The following is a 16,363-nucleotide window of genomic DNA, read 5'->3' as shown; positions in this document are numbered from 1 at the left end:
TTCATTCCACTGCCTGGTGCCCCTTTACTCTTTCTTTGAACCATATAGTTTTGTGTTTTTTTCTTTCTATGCTTTCTACTTCTCACTAAAATTCTCTTAGTAACCACACAACAGATTTATACCAGGCTGTTTTTAGACTTCCTTTGTCAAAGCAATTCCTCTAAATCCCTTCACCTTAGCCTCAAGCAGACTCTTCTGACAATGGCAAAAAGCAGCCACATTCTTTACCAAAATATCACAAAAACAGTCTCTAGTCCACATACTAAAAGTCTATTCCTCTGAAACCTCTTGAGCTAGGTCCCCACCTTTCAAAACACCCAGGAACACCCATGCTTCTAGTAGAATGTCCATTAAGTCACACTTACAGCATTCCATTGCTTTACAAATCCAAATTTCTCGAACAAAAGCATGGTCAGGTCTATCACAGCAATACTTCAGTCCCTGGTACCAACTTCTGTCTTAGTTAAGGTTCTACTACTGTGAGAGACATAGTGACCATAGCAACTCGTATAAGGATGACACTTAATTGGGGCTGGCTTACAGGTTCAGAGGTTCAGTCCATTATCGTCAAGGCAGGAGCATGGCAATGTCCAGGTGGGCATGGTGCAGGAGCTGAGAGTTCTACATCTTCATCTGAAGGCCACTAGGAAACTGACTGTTGGATAGCCAGTGAGAATGGCTAAGATCAAAAACTCAGATGACAGCAAATGCTGGCGAGGATATGGAGAAAGAGGAACACTCCTCCATTGTTGGTGGGATTGCAGACTGGTAAAACCATTCTGGAAATCAGTCTGGAGGTTCCTCAGAAAATTGGACATTGAACTACCTGAGTACCCAGCTATTCCTCTTTTGGATAGTATTGGTATGTGGTCTTCTATGAAGTTCTGGTAGAACTCTGCCCTGAACCCATCTGGACCTGGGCTCTTTTTGGTTGGGAGACCTTTAATGACTGCTTCTATTTCTTTAGGGGTTATGGGGTTGTTTAAATGGTTTATCTGTTCCTGATTTAACTTCGGTATCTGTCTAGGAAATTGTCCATTTCCTCCTGATTTTCCAGTTTTGTTGAATATAGGCTTTTGTAGTAGGATCTGATGAGTTTTTTGAATTTCCTCTGATTCTGTAGTTATGTCTCCCTTTTCATTTCTGATTTTGTTAATTTGGACACACTCTCTGTGTCCTCTTGTTAGTCTGGCTAAGGGTTTATCTATCTTGTTGATTTTCTCAAAGAACCAACTTTTGGTTCTGTTGATTCTTTCTATGGTCCTTTTTGTTTCTACTTGGTTGATTTCATCTCTGAGTTTGATTATTTCCTGGCTTCTACTCCTCCTGGGTGTATTTGCTTCTTTTTGTTCTAGAGATTTTAGGTGTGCTGTCAAGCTGCTGATATATGCTCTCTCCTGTTTCTTTCTGCAGGCACTCAGAGCTATGAGTTTTCCTCTTAGCACAGCTTTCATTGTGTCCCATAAGTTTGGGTATGTTGTACCTTCATTTTCATTAAATTCTAAAAAGTCTTTAATTTCTTTATTTCTTCCTTGACCAGGTTATTATTGAGTAGAGCATTGTTCAACTTCCATGTATATGTGAGCGTTCTTCCCTTATTGTTATTGAAGACCAGCTTTAGCCCGTGGTGATCTGATAGGACGCATGGGATTATTTCTATCTTTCTGTATCTGTTGAGGCCTGTTTTATGACCGATTATATGGTCAATTTTGGAGAAAGTACCATGAGGTGGTGAAAAGAAGGTATATCCTTTTGTTTTAGGATAGAATGTTCTATAAATATCTGTGAAGTCCATTTGGTTCATGACTTCTCTTTGTCTGTCTCTGTTTAATTTCTGTTTCCATGATCTGTCCATTGATAAGAGTGGGGTGTTGAAATCTCCTACTATTATCGTGTGAGGTGCAATGTATGCTTTGAGCTTTAGTAAGCTTTCTTTTATGTATGTAGGTACCCTTGTATTTGGAGCATAGATATTTAGGATTGAGAGTTCATCTTGGTGGATTTTTCCTTTGATGAATATAAAGTGTCCTTCCTTATCTTTTTTGATGACTTTTGGTTAAAAATCTATTTTATTTGATATTAGAATGGCTACTCCAGCTTGCTTCTTCAGACCATTTGCTTGGAAAGTTGTTTTCCAGCCTTTCACTCTGAGGTAGTGTCTGTCTTTGTCTCTGAGGTGTGTTTCTTGTAGGCAGCAGAATGCAGGGTCCTCATTGTGTATCCAGTTTGTTAGTCTATATCTTTTTATTGGGAAGTTGAGTCCATTGATGTCGAGAGATATTAAGGAATAGTGATTGTTGCTTCCTGTTATATTCATATTTGGATGTGAGACTATGTTTGTGTGCTTTTCTTCTCTTTGTTTTGTTGCTAAGACGATTAGTTTCTTGCTTTTTCTGGGGTGTAGCTTGCCTCCTTATGTTGGGCTTTACCATTTATTATCCTTTGTAGGGCTGGATTTGTAGAAAGATATTATGTAAATTTGGTTTTGTCATGGATTATCTTGGTTTCTCCATCTATGTTAATTGAGAGCTTTGCTGGGTACAATAACCTGGGCTTGCATTTGTGTTCTCTTAGGGTCTGCGTGACATCTGTCCAGGATCTTCTGGCTTTCATAGTCTCTGCTGAGAAGTCTGGTGTAATTCTGATGGATCTGCCTTTATATGTTACTTGACATTTTTCCCTTACTGCTTTTAATATTCTCTCTTTGTTTTGTGCATTTGGTGTTTTGATTATTATGTGACGAGAGGAGTTTCTTTTCTGGTCCAATCTATTTGGAGTTCTGTAGGCTTCTTGTATGTTTATGGGCATCTCTTTCTTTAGGTTAGGTAAATTTTCTTCTATGATTTTGTCGAAGATTATTTGCTGGTCCTTTCAGCTGGGGGTCTTCACTCTCTTCTATACCTATTATCCTTAGATTTGATCTTCTCATTGAGTCCTGGATTTCCTGTATGTTTTAGACCAGTAGCTTTTTCCGTTTTACATTATCTTTGACAGTTGTGTTGATGATTTCTATGGAATCTTCTGCTCCTGAGATTCTCTCTTCTATCTCTTGTATTCTGTTGGTGATGCTTGTATCTATGGCTCCTTGTCTCTTCCTTTGGTTTTCTATATCCAGGGTTGTCTCCCTTTGTGCTTTCTTTCTTGCTTCTATTTCCATTTTTAATTCCTTATCCTGTTTGATTGTGTTTTCCTGTAATTCTTTCAGGGATTTTTGTGATTCCTCTCTATAGGCTTCTACTTGTTTATGTTTTCCTTCGTTTCTCTAAGGGAGTTCTTTATGTCTTTCTTGAAGTCCTCCATCATCATAAACAAAAGTGATTTTTAAGTAGAGTATAATGCCGTAAGCAAATAGAGACTATTCAATTTATACCTTTACTATTTGTATCCTTTATTTTCTTCTCTTTTGTTTTATTACTGCAGCTAAGACTTCAAACATTACAATGGATACGAGTGGCAAGAGGGGGGAAGAGTTTCTCATTCCAAGTTTAAGTTTCGGGATCTCAAAGATGCTGTCAATCTTCACTTTAGTACCCATCTTGCTGTAGTCTGATCTCTGTTCATACTTAATTCAGTCTCTGTGCTTTTCTCTAGCACAGACCTTCCTTCTAGCTTTTTTGGTATGTGTGAACACTCTGCTGATGACTAAAACTGATGCTGGTAAGTAAGACACATCTGGGTGCCCTCTGTAGCTCAGCTCCTTCTGTGGGTCTATAGTTCTGCCTTTGTGGGTGATATTTCTTAAGGTTCACACATACCAGTCAGTCCCTGCCTTAAGATGCAAAGGTGAACTCTGCATTTTATATATCAAGCTTACAAAGTATTCCCTTCTCAGTTTCAAAGTAGCCACCCAAGAATCGGTGTGTGCCCAGGAAGCTAGCTGTTCCCTTTTTACTTGGCATGTCCTGGAGATATAGGACTACAAGGTAGGAAATGTGAGATGAAAGCAGACGGCATTGGGAACTGTAGCCTCACACAAACCAATACCAATGCCTTCTGGGCTGTATCACAACAGAAAGGGAAGGATTGGAGGGTTGGTGAGTTGGCCCTGTGGTTAAGGGTACTTGTTATTAAGCCTGACAACCTGAGTTGGATCCCTGAAACCCATGGGGTGGAGGGAGAGAACAGGTTCTTACAACTTGTCCTCTGAACTCCATAAGCACACTATGTCATATAGGGTCCAGGTGTGGTGGCACGTGCCTTGAATCCCAGCATTGCTAGGCAAAGGCAGGCAGATCTCTGTGAATTTGAGGCCAGCTTGATCTACACAGAGAGCTCTAGGCCAGACAGGATAGACAGTAAGATTCTTACAAACCAGGAAGGGAAGAATTCCTTCCAAATGCATTCTAATAACCCACTATTACTCTAACACCAAAGTCAGATAAAACATAGACAGGCAGACTACAAGGCAGGCAGGGAAACACACACACACACACACACACACACACACACACACACACACACATATCTTAAAGGGAAAGCTGGAAGGAATATGCAGAAAAAAAACTAACACTAAAAGCCCTTTGAAAAAGCTTTATGAAAACATATTATAGAAGCATCTTAAATATATAAATAAAAAGTGTTAATGGAGTTATACTACACTAAGACACGACTCCAAACTGGACACCACATCCCAGCAAATAAAAACCCAGCGCCAGGAGTTGATTGCTATTTTTGTAAGTTACTGGCAATGGGATCCCATTTATCTGCCACCCACAGGCCAGCACTGCAGGCTGTAGACAATGCACTTGGTAACTGCCCACAGCTTGGCAGTAAGCGCCTGTGGCTGAAGACTGCATACTGAACTGTGAACCCAGAGACGTCAGCAGGAGGCATCATCCTACTAAGTTTCATGGTTCTAGAAGGTGATGTCCATGCTACCAGAAGAAAAGAAACCCATCACACTCATCCTGCTGTGACTCCTACAAACTACAAAAATAACTGTCCTGACAAGATAAACCCACTGGTGCAGTAATGGCAAAAGTGCTAGGGGAGCAACCAACCACCATCTGGGTGGATCTAAGGTCCACTCCATGAGACGGAACCCATTAGTGGTACTGTTAACGAGGCCAAGAAGACCCAGCTAGATAGGTCTTAGGCCCTGAAGGAGAAGCTACCACTGTTATCTTGCCAAATGAGCATAGTATTAAAATATCTTCTAATAACTTATTGCTATGTGCATAAATCAGTACATTGCTCAAACCTCACGAGCGGTTTCTTCTTTCTATAGATGTCAGTTAACACAGAAATCCTCAATTAGTCAATACGCACTGAATAAGAATGTTGAAGGCTCAACCCTCAATGAAATGTACAAACCATAATGCTGCTCTCAAGGCTCAGGAAGAGGGGCGTGGGAAGATTATAAGAGCCAGAGATGGCGGATGATTTAAAGCAGTGTTCTCCCAATATGACAGGGCAGTTGCACATATGAACTCACAGTGATTACCAACTCATACACAAGACTAGCACAAGCTCAAGCCAGATAAAATCCTAACATGGAGGCGGGCATGGTATTTCCACTACTAGCTGAGGAACTATTAACGCTGGACAGCTGCTGAAAGAGAAGAGCTTTCTTTAATGATGTAGCCTCGGGTAGGTTAACCACACTCCAGGGCATGCCCCACCCCACCATCCCTAGTTGGCAATACAATCTGGACTTGGGTGAAGAGGAGGAGTAAGGTGAGGGTGGTAAAGAGAGACTCAAGGGTGAATGTGATCAAAATATATTGTATACAGTTATCAAATAATTAATAAAATATTTTAAATCACAATATAGGGGCTGGAGAGATGGCTCAGTGGTTAAGACTACTTACTGCTCTTACAGAGAATCCAGGTTCAGTAACCAGTTCCCACATATTGGCATGAAATGGTCTATAACTCTAGTTCTAGAAGATATGACACCCTCTTCTAGTCCCTGGGGTCACCAGGGACATATGGTGCATGCATATATATATACACATACATACATATACATACATATGCATACACATGCCTATTTATGTATATAGGCAAATATACATATAAAAATTAAAACCTCAAAAAAAAACCCACAATAGGTGGATAAAAAGTCTGACAAAATCCATCTTTGATAAAAGCCCCCGAGAAACCTGAAACAGAGTGATCATGCCTTAATATGAAAGTCAATATACCCCTATTTATACTGAACAGGGGGAGACTGACAGCATTTCCTCCAAAATCATAAATATGACAGGGGCGTCAATTCTCACCCTTATTCAAGAGTAAATGCTTAACCAGAGCAATAAAGCAAGAGATAGAATAAAAAGAGAGCAAAAGGAATAGAAAAAAGAAAACCTGTGTACAGATTCCATGATCCGATGCTCTAAAGAGCCTAAGATTTCATCCAGAGAACCTGATTTCTAATGAACAATTCAGACCTGTGTATAGATTCCATGATCCAAGCAAATGAACCCAACAGAGTCCTCAAAACATAAAGTATAAATGGTCAAATATACACTAAAAAAGATTCAACATCTTACGTCACAAGGGTAATACATTTCAAAACTACTCCATCACTGAGATACACCACTGCCCAATAGAAAGTTAAAAAAGAAAACACCATTCACTTAAGTTTATGAAACATTTTCATCTATCTGTACAACTGTGATTGGCTGGGTGATCACCCAAAGGAAAATAATTTATAATACTATAACAGCAACCTTACAATTGTGTGGGAACATGCTCAAGGTCCAATGAGGTAGTTACTATGACAACACACAGAATATATGGCTCACCCCAGGTGGGGGGAGGGGCTCCCAAGACGTAGAAATGCATTTATTTCCTCATCTCTATTATGTAATAAATTGTTTATGTAAAACTTAAATATTTACCAGAAGTTACAACTATAAAAATTTTCACTTTAAGGAGGAAAACTAGGGCTGTAAGAAGGCACTTTGCTAGAATAAATTTTGCAGTGTTACTGGAAGTATACATAAATATCATGGAAAACATATTTTCTAAAGGAGTGGTTCTCAACCTGTGGGTCACGGCCCCTTTGGGAGAATGACCATTTCACAGGGGTCTCCTAAGACCATCAGAAAGCACGAATGTTTACACTATTATTCATAACAGTAGAAAAATCAGTTATGAAGTAGCAGTGGAAATAATTTTTTGGTTGGGGGTCACCACAGCATAAGGAACTGTATTAAAGGGTCACAGCATTAGGTAGTCTGAGAGCCACTGTTCTAAAGCCAAATACCCACAAAAGTAAGGGATTACCTAATGATTATAAATTAACACCATCAAATATTCACATAAGTATAAAATTCTGAAAAAAGCTTAATTTCTAAGAAACATTAGCTTGAAGAAACATCTGACCTTAACTGATACCTGCTTCTCATATGGTATCAAGTTCTAGCTATGGGAGTAATTTCTTTATGTGTAGTGTTCAAACCAAAATTAAAAAGATTATGAGTTCTCAATGAAATGCAAGTCTCTTCACAACTTTGAATTTTACAATAAATCTCATTTTACAATCTTAAGAGTATGTGAGATTTATTTATTTATTTATTTATTTAATTTATTTATTTTTAGTATAGAATAGTTTATTCAGGGCATGGGGAAGGGAGTTAAGAGGGTAGTAGGGCAGAGAGGAGGGGAGGGAGGGAAGGAGGGAGAGGAGGAAAGGAGAGGAGAGGAGGAGAGGAGGAGAGGAGAGGAGAGAAGGAGAGGAGAGGAGAGGAGAGGAGTAGAGGCCAGCCATGAGTACATGGAGAGAAGGTGGGGGGGATGGGGAGAGAGGGGACAAAGGGGGAAGAGGGGAAGAGCAGTAGCGTATGTGAGATTCTTAAAAGTAAAATTCAAATAATTTTAAAAGCCTAAAAATAAGTAAAATATTAGCCTTTTATGAAATGTGTTAAATTTTAGTACAAAAACCTCAGATCAACTGTATTGTATGTTACTTTTATTTGAGAAGCTATAGAATTGACATTAACTGTATCACACACACACAAACACACACACATACACACACACTTGAGAAAACCTGAGAAATTATATAATTTATGTAACCTCCATTAAAATACGTATTATATTTTTAAAAACAAAATCCACTAGTGTCACCACCCCATAGATGGCTTCTATATATGTTATCTACTAAAATTCTCAAAGAATGTGAGAAGCTGGCCCACATTTCTTCAGCACAACCAAAACTCTTAAGTCCAAGGTAAAAAACAGAACACAGCACTGAAAATAAGAGTTTTTTAAAGAAATCACCGAATTTGTATAAATAACACACAAAAATCTTGTTTTATTGTTGACATGACATTGTCTAAGACGGAGCTGCACTACGGAGGAAAACAATTACTTACACTTTGAGAATACGTGTGCTCTCTCTTCCAGAGATGGGGTCACGAGCCTCCTGGCATTCTTGAGTGGAAGGAACAGCCTGTGCTCCACAACCTCCCCCCGCCCCATCTGTCTGGGAGGCTCTGAGGAAGGGACACTCCTCTCACAGCTGTAATGGCAGCCTGGAAACCCCTCACACAGTCTCAGGCCATTTCCAACCCATTAAGCATCTTAAACAGCTTGCACACTTTACAAATTATTTATGGCTTATGCTTCAATCCAATGTACAATGACAAATCTCAGGGATTGATGTCTCATTGGCAGTTAACAGTTCAAGGGAGGGAAGTATTTCTGGCATTCTTAATCTCAAAAATATAAAAGAATAATATTCATTATAGTCATAGAAAAAGTTGGAGACAGTTCTATTTAAAAACATATTTACCATAAACACAAGGAAAACAAATAAGAAAATAGATTGTGCTGTGACTTTGTAAGACTGTCCCCTTGCAAAATTCTTTAGGGTCAGGAAGATTTTCTATACAAATAAAACTAGACTTTTGTTCCTTTTGCTTTGAAAAAATATTTACAATGACATGGAACTGTATGACAGAGCAACATAGATGAGCAAGAAAGAAAGGGCATTTAATTTTCTGAGATTTTAATGTGTATCATGTAGTTATTATAGATCAGCTATGGAAAAATTAAAAAACATTAATAAACAGCAGCCCTCATGTAAATCACACGGATGCCAAAGTATGATACACGCCACGTGGTAAAAACTGTACATGTGTGTCCTGTGCATCTCTTACACTGTAAAATTTACATTACAACTTTTTTCATTTCTCAAAGAGCTGAGTTGAAAACTGTCTACTTTCTTCTTTTGCCAGGGGAGACGCGATGACGCAGTGAGTGCCGTGCACCAGTTCACAGCATCCTGCCAGCCTTCTGCGGTGGGTTACAGATGGTACATAAAAATCCACAACGCTTCCAAAGTCTTGAGCAGACAACATCACGTTTTCTTCTGGCTAACATCATGATAAGGGCCCGTGGACACGAGTCCATGGCCATGTGGCTACAGAGCTTTGCTCTGGTTCTGGAAGTCTACTTGGTCTCTGAGTAAAGGTCACCTCTTTCATGCAGCCATACTGTCCCGGATTTGATCCACCCGAAGGGAAAGGTCCCTGAAAGAGGGACGTTGGTTGACATTGTTGTTCCAGCACTCTGTCATGATTGCATAAATCTGTAAAGTGAAAAAGTCAAACCAAAGTTAGAACGAACACAAGTATCATGTGAGTTAGAGGATGATATGAATTTGGAAATCTAAGTTTATTTGCCTGGGCCAATAATAATGCTATGGTTATGCCTTGAAATAACCATCTGTGTTTATTTTCAATAAAACAGAAAAAGAAAATGGATAATTACTGTAGATTAAAAAGGATTTGGATCAGGGAGATGGCTCAGTATAAACGGGACTAGCCTGGTATTGAGTCAGTCCCTGGGACCATGTGAGAGCCAGGTGCAAGAGCTCATCTCTAATTCCAGCACTCCTAAGACAACCAGAGGCAGAGACAAGAAAGTCACCAATGAAATCACGAGGAGCAACTAGTCTGGAGGGCTCAGTGCAGCAGCAGAAACAGAGAGACTACCTCAGCAAGGTAGAAGGCAAGAACCAACCCTGGCAGGTTTTCCTCTGATCCCAATGTGCACTGTGGTAGGTGCCTGTACTCACACCCCCCACCCCCACACCCCCACATACATACCAAGATACATTCACACATACACCCACTCCCACAACACACACATACCCACATACACATACCAAGACACACACTCACATATTCTCTCTCTCTCTCTCTCTCTCACACACACACACACACACGCACACGCACACACACACGCACACGCACACACCCACGTCACACACGCTCGAGCACATATCATGCACACACGCGAATAATGAATGAATGAATTGAAACTCGTCACCTCGTCTGGGCATCCTTCTGGTCGCGGTAATCTTCCGTTGTTCTTCAGTAGCTCTATCAAATGGAATACGATCATCTGCCCTTGTTTATCATTGCCGATCATTCGCATAAATTCCTGAAATACAAACCCATTGTAAATGACTTGCTAAATAAACATATTACACTAACAAAACCAATTCGAATTAAGATAAAATAGATGTAACAATTTTTATATTAGTTTGGTAAAAGTTCGTTAAACATACAAAGAGAATACAGCAGGTAAGTTGGCCCTCCCCTGCTGTGAGTACAGAACTGTGCAGCTCTTCTTTTGAAACAACCAACAGTGATATACTAACTCAGCCTCTCACTCACAATACACTTTTCTTCTAAGGTTATAGCCAGAAACAAGGTACACATTTATCTATAAAAATGGTAAATGATTACCCAGAAATATGCAACTTTATATCAGAATACTATTGGACAATTAAATCATACTGTAGTAAGTAACTACAAATAATTCTATTGTTATATTAAACAAAGCAATAGTTAACAGGGTAACTTCACAAGAAGATTATAAAGCTGTATAAACAACTGTATAAAACAATAGGTATTTCTTTGTAAAGTTTCACTTTTATACATAAAATAAGTCTGAAAGAAAATGTTACAATATTGAAATGGTTATTTATGAGTCATTTCATTAAAATGATTTATTTTTTCACAGAAAGAAACCTGTAAAGTTACTTCCTAAAGTGTGTCTAAGGTTGTGAATGCTTCCCAGAGTAGACGTACATACTCAGTGTAATTTCAATGCCTAAGGTGCCTGAGGCCTGGTCCCTGGCAGTGCTGGAATGATGGGCTCTTCCCAGATCAATGCCAGTCTCCCCGGGGTTCTGGTTCCTGGGAGAGCGAGCTGCTTCCCAGTCAGGAATGCTGGCCTCCTGGCTCTCAGCTCAGGCCTTGCCTTGTGATCTGTTTTTGCAGGTAGTTCCCTTTCTGCTTATCTGCCATGTTGTAATGAACCCAAAGGGTCCTTGACTTGATACTAGAGTTTCAATCTCCACAACTGGGAGTTTTCTTTGTGAATGACTCAGTAGCATGTATTTACTGAGTCACAGACAATGGACACGAGAGTGCAGTGCATTTAGTAAGTTTGTGGTTATTTTGTTGGCTATTGTTGAATACTGTCCCCAGATAAATAATAAGGGGCTCTAAAAAAAAAAAAAATGGGTTATTCATCTGTGGGTAAAACTTCTTTTGCTTTAAACAGAAGTTAAGCAATAGGAGAGGGCTCGGGGAATAAAGCAATTAAAAAGCACACTGACCACGGGTGGGCTTTTGCTCTTCTCGATATACGTGAAAAGTTCGTACAGAACCACACCAAAGCTCCACACATCTGAGGCCACAGAAAACTTGCTCTCTGTCAAGGATTCGGGAGCATACCTGCAATATTGGAAATCATTTAGACGAGTTACTTCATGTAATGATACTGAAGGAGAAAACAAACAAATGAGAAGACACCCAAGGGACAAGGAATGAAGGCGGCATCTGCTCCACCCTTTCCCCCGCTGGCTTTGCTATGCTGTTCTTTCCAGTCATGAGAGACAGCTATGCATCTGACACATGTTGAGTAGTGGGCCATCCTGACACATCAGAAACCTGGGCCTGAGACCGTCCGACACATTAAAAACCTAAGCACATTCATGTTGTGTTGGCGTGAAATGACAAGGTGTTCTAAGAACTGAAATGTGAGATATTCTTCCTTAAGTCATTCTTTTAAATAAATCCAGATTAAAAATTGGGGAAGAAATATAGCTTTTGCCAAAAACGTAACTTGGAGTCTTAAGAATCAGGAGGGAGGGGCTGAAGAGATGGCTCAGGGTTTAAGAGCACTGGCTGCTCTGCCAGAGGTCCTGAGTTCAAATCCTGACACCTACATGGTGGCTCCCAGCCATCTGTAACCCCAGTACTATGGGATCTGATGCCCTCTTCTGGTGTGTAAATATACACACAAACCCCTATGCACACAAAGTTCATGAATAAATACATCTAAAAAATCACAGGGGGTGATTATGAAAGAAAATACAGAAAATACAAAGCCACAGGAAAATGGTATCCAAGCCCTGGGGGGTGGGCAGTGGACCATGACTATTATTGTTCCTCGGTTAAGCATGTCTTCATTATAGAAATACCTTCAGAGCCTATCTGACTGCTAGACTGAAAACATGAACGAGCCTTAGAGGCAGGTCACTCTGTGAGTTCAAGACCATCCTGGTCTACAGAGCAAGTTCTAGGACAGCCAGGATTACATAGAGAAACCCTGTCTCCAAAAACCAAGTATGTGTGTGTATGTATGTTTGTATATGTGTGTGTGTGTGTGTGTATATATATATATGAGCATATATGTATGTATATATGTGTGTGACCAACATGTATTTAATCTTTAACCTTTTCTTCAAAATCCTATTCAAGCTTTACTTGCACAAGTCCTTCCATAAGTAGTCAACATCAGTAGTCGTCTGCTCAGTGCACATCTGGACTTAGCTTGCACTGTACGAACATGTAAGGGGCGCGTGATCTGTGTGCTTAGCTTTGCTTCTATCAGCAAACTGTAATCTCCATAAGACAGTGCCATTCTCCTACACGCAAAGTGCGCTTCTCCCTCCTGTGTACCTAGCTAGGCTCAAATTCACGAGCCTCAGCCTCCCGAGTACTGGGATTCCAGCCATGCTGTTCTTACAGTTTTGGTTTTTAGTTTTAGGTTTTATTGTTGCTTTTGTCTGTTTTGTTTTGTTTTTAGCAAAGCACTCTTGCCAACACCAGGTATTACTTTGACTATACAATAAATGGAATCACAACCTACCCGCCCAAGAAAGGATTCTTAGGAATTTTTTAAATAGTTTACATTTTATGTATTTATGCATACGTGTGTTTATTTGTGCATGTGTGGAGGTCAGAGACAACCCATGGGTTTATGTTTTCCCCTTCCACCATGCAGACAGACCGTGGGGAACCTGACTCAGGCCTGCTGTTGGCCCAGCAATTATTTTTAACTCTCCTGTTGCTGTGTGCAATGACCACCATTCTTTTCAGAATGTCTCCTGGCTTTCTCTTCCTCCATGATTACAGCCCTAGGCCAGAGCCTATGACTACTGCAGAGAAACCAGAGATGATGGTGAGAACAGCACCAGCCTTCCCGTAGGTTCGAATCTCTGCTTCAACAACTGTTTTCAAATACTGAAGTAGAAGTATTCTTCCTCGAGCTCTTAATACCAATCCCTAAAACATGTTGGGTCATGCCAAGAGACTAAAATAAAACAACATCTAGAGTAATTAAATTATTAAAGAGGACAAATATTTATTTTTAAATAATATCAAGCTTTTTTTTTAAGCTATGACTAACTTCTATAGATAAAAACTACATGTGATTCCTTTCATAAATAGAGTTTGTTTGCTAGGGTTTGACTGTGTTTTCTCCAAAATTCAGGTGTTAAACTTAATGGCCAATGTAGGATAAGAATGAGGGAATGAGGCCATGGGGATCCTGGCTGGAGAGTGAGAGTAAAGTACTCCAGAACAGGCTGCCTGACCCTGCCCTCCCACCTTCCTCCATGAAGAACAGTGATGATGTGCAATGACTTGGTGAACAATGTATTTACATGGAGGAGCTTATGAAGCCCGTCCCTCCATGACATTTATATTCAGTTCTTAATTCCAAATAGCTGAGGCAGATTGTTAAGTCCAAACCCTCAGCTATGCTCTTATTATCAAAGCCTAATCAAATTCCCTGGGTCATCATAGAAACAACCGACCTAGTCCAGAACAGGAGCTAGCTGGAAATGAGGGTGAGGCAAAGAGTAAACGTGACTGGATATACCCCATGAGTGTATGAAACATGCCGTGACTGCGGTTACTATGTATAATTCATGCTAATAAAATGTTTAAATAAGTAAAACAAGTTATAATGTTCCAGACAATTTTAATTAAAGATCAAAAACTACTTCTAATGCCTAAATGCCATGAATGCAGTATCTAACTAATGCCAGGTTATAACATTATCGTGGTCTGGAAAGATTGGAAGTGTAAATGCTAAGATCAGACTGAGTTTGAACCCCAATGCTGCAGCTGATTAAAAAGACACCTTGGGCAAGCTTACATTTAGCTTACATTTACAATAAGTTCCCTCCTGCTGGAATAGAGCTACAGCCTTGACAGAAATGCTTGAGATCAGAAGTCCTTCTGGTTTCAGATCTAGAACATTTTCTCACATAAATGTCTGTCAGTGCAACTTCCTTACTCCAAATCTGAGGCTCTGAAAATCACATCAGCGCCTGAGAGGTCTTATGCTTCAGTGCCTTTTGATTGTGATTTTCAGGTGAAGACTGTTGCATCTCTAATAATCCCAGGAATATACATTTTCCATGGGTTGTGATAAGGATTCCTGAGAGCCAGAGAGATGGCTTAGCAGCTGAGAACACACACTGCTCTTCCAGAGGACCCAGTTCAATTCCAAACAACCCTGCCCGGTGGCTTACAACCGCCTGTTTCTTTAAAAAGGATTGAGTTAATGAGATGCATTCTTTTAGCTCAGTGCAAAGCATATGATAAATACTGCTACTGTTTGGAAAGTGTTGAACTGAACGTTGTTACATTTTATATATTAAGTCACAGTAAAAATAAAGTTTGGAGCAAGTTCTCTAAAATTTCACTTCATTATGCTAAAAGCATGCCATACTCACCAGAATATGGGACTTTCACCTGGTTCCTTTACTTTGTAGTATTCTTTGTCCTGTGGCAAGACTTTGGTTAATCCAAAATCTCCTATTTTAACTCTGTTCTCATTTTCTACCAATATATTCCTTGTTGCCAGATCCCGGTGGATATACCTTTTTGTACCAAGATACTCCATGCCCTATGGACAAAAAACATATTTTTCTTTCAGTAGTTGTATGAATATAATTTATATGGCTGTACTCCTACAAGTTCTCATCATTATTAAGAACACGTTTGTATGACTTGAGTTAGTTCGCTATGTTTACTTCATCTACAAGAGACATCTTAGGATGCTGGGTACCTTGCATATCTGGGATGTGTACTGCAGAAGTTTTTTGTGATCTATCCGTTCTTTATGTTTTTGGAGATAGTCTCGTAAACTTCCATACGGCAAATATTCCATAATTAATCTTAGGTTGCGCCGACCTTTTAACATAAAAAAGGAACACAACGTTTTACTGTCCTGTATTTTATTGATTAAATATTAGGAAAAAACTACATGTAGTTCTTCTCTCTTCTTTTCTCTTCTCTGCTCTCTTGCCCTCTGTCCCTTCTCTCCCCATTTCCCTCCCCCTTCCCTCCCGAGCTCATGGCCGGCCTTTACTTCTCCCCTCTTCTACTCTTCTTCTCTCATTAAACCTCTCCATGTGGGAAAAAAACCTACATGTAAATGATTTAAGTATATATGAAATCTGGGTTCATGATGATAAAAGTTTATCATAAATTAAAAGTGATAAAATAGTTAAGAATATAGGTTTTTAATCCAAAAATTTTAAAGAAGCTTTATAAATATTCTTAAACCTTCTTTAATTATTTGTACAAATCAAAATAATTTGCTAATGAATTTTTCCATTATAACAAGTATCTAATACAAAAAGATTTTGATAGATTATATAAGGAAATTAATTTTGTTAAAAAAATGTTAACCCTTCTTTCCTAAGGAAGTAGTGAGAAGGAAGATTAACCAACCATTCTGATGTAGTTATAGTCCCAGATCTCCCCACACAATCTCCAAGCATCTCTCTCTGGATGCTCTGACAAATCTAAACCTGGATGAGAAAGGCGTGCTGTGGAGCTCAGGCAGGTCTGAATGGCACATACCAGCACTGTAGCACACTCCCTTGTACTTCACGATGTTGTCATGCTGCAAGGATTTCAGGATTTCAATTTCCCTTTCAAAGTCTCTGAGATGCTCTTCCGTGCTGTGCTGGAGCTTCTTAACAGCTACCACCTCTCCAGTGTTGTCCTGCAGCGGGTCATAGCGGCACATCTCCACACTCCCAAAGTTACCCTAAACACCAGGTGACATTAGGATGGAAACCGAATGTTTC

The 16,363-nt window shown here is 39.6% G+C and overlaps 1 protein-coding gene across 1 annotated transcript in view; it reads right to left on the bottom strand.

Annotated features, from left to right (window-relative positions):
* Positions 1–7,901: 7,901 nt before the first annotated feature.
* Positions 7,902–16,363, bottom strand: part of Jak2 (Janus kinase 2) — a 59,515-nt gene continuing 51,053 nt past the window's right edge. The window contains exons 20-25 of the mRNA XM_032891777.1: positions 16,134–16,323; positions 15,334–15,458; positions 14,999–15,171; positions 11,585–11,702; positions 10,285–10,398; positions 7,902–9,541 (exon numbers count right to left, since the gene is read on the bottom strand). Coding sequence (XP_032747668.1) covers positions 9,434–9,541; positions 10,285–10,398; positions 11,585–11,702; positions 14,999–15,171; positions 15,334–15,458; positions 16,134–16,323 — 828 coding nt within the window. The 3' untranslated portion in view covers positions 7,902–9,433. The remainder of the gene's footprint in view (positions 9,542–10,284; positions 10,399–11,584; positions 11,703–14,998; positions 15,172–15,333; positions 15,459–16,133; positions 16,324–16,363) is intronic.

Source organism: Rattus rattus, chromosome 2, assembly GCF_011064425.1.
Source record: "Rattus rattus isolate New Zealand chromosome 2, Rrattus_CSIRO_v1, whole genome shotgun sequence".
Taxonomy (NCBI): domain Eukaryota; kingdom Metazoa; phylum Chordata; class Mammalia; order Rodentia; family Muridae; genus Rattus; species Rattus rattus.
Note: the sequence above shows the minus strand (reverse complement) of the source record. Positions and strands in the feature narration are given on the sequence as shown.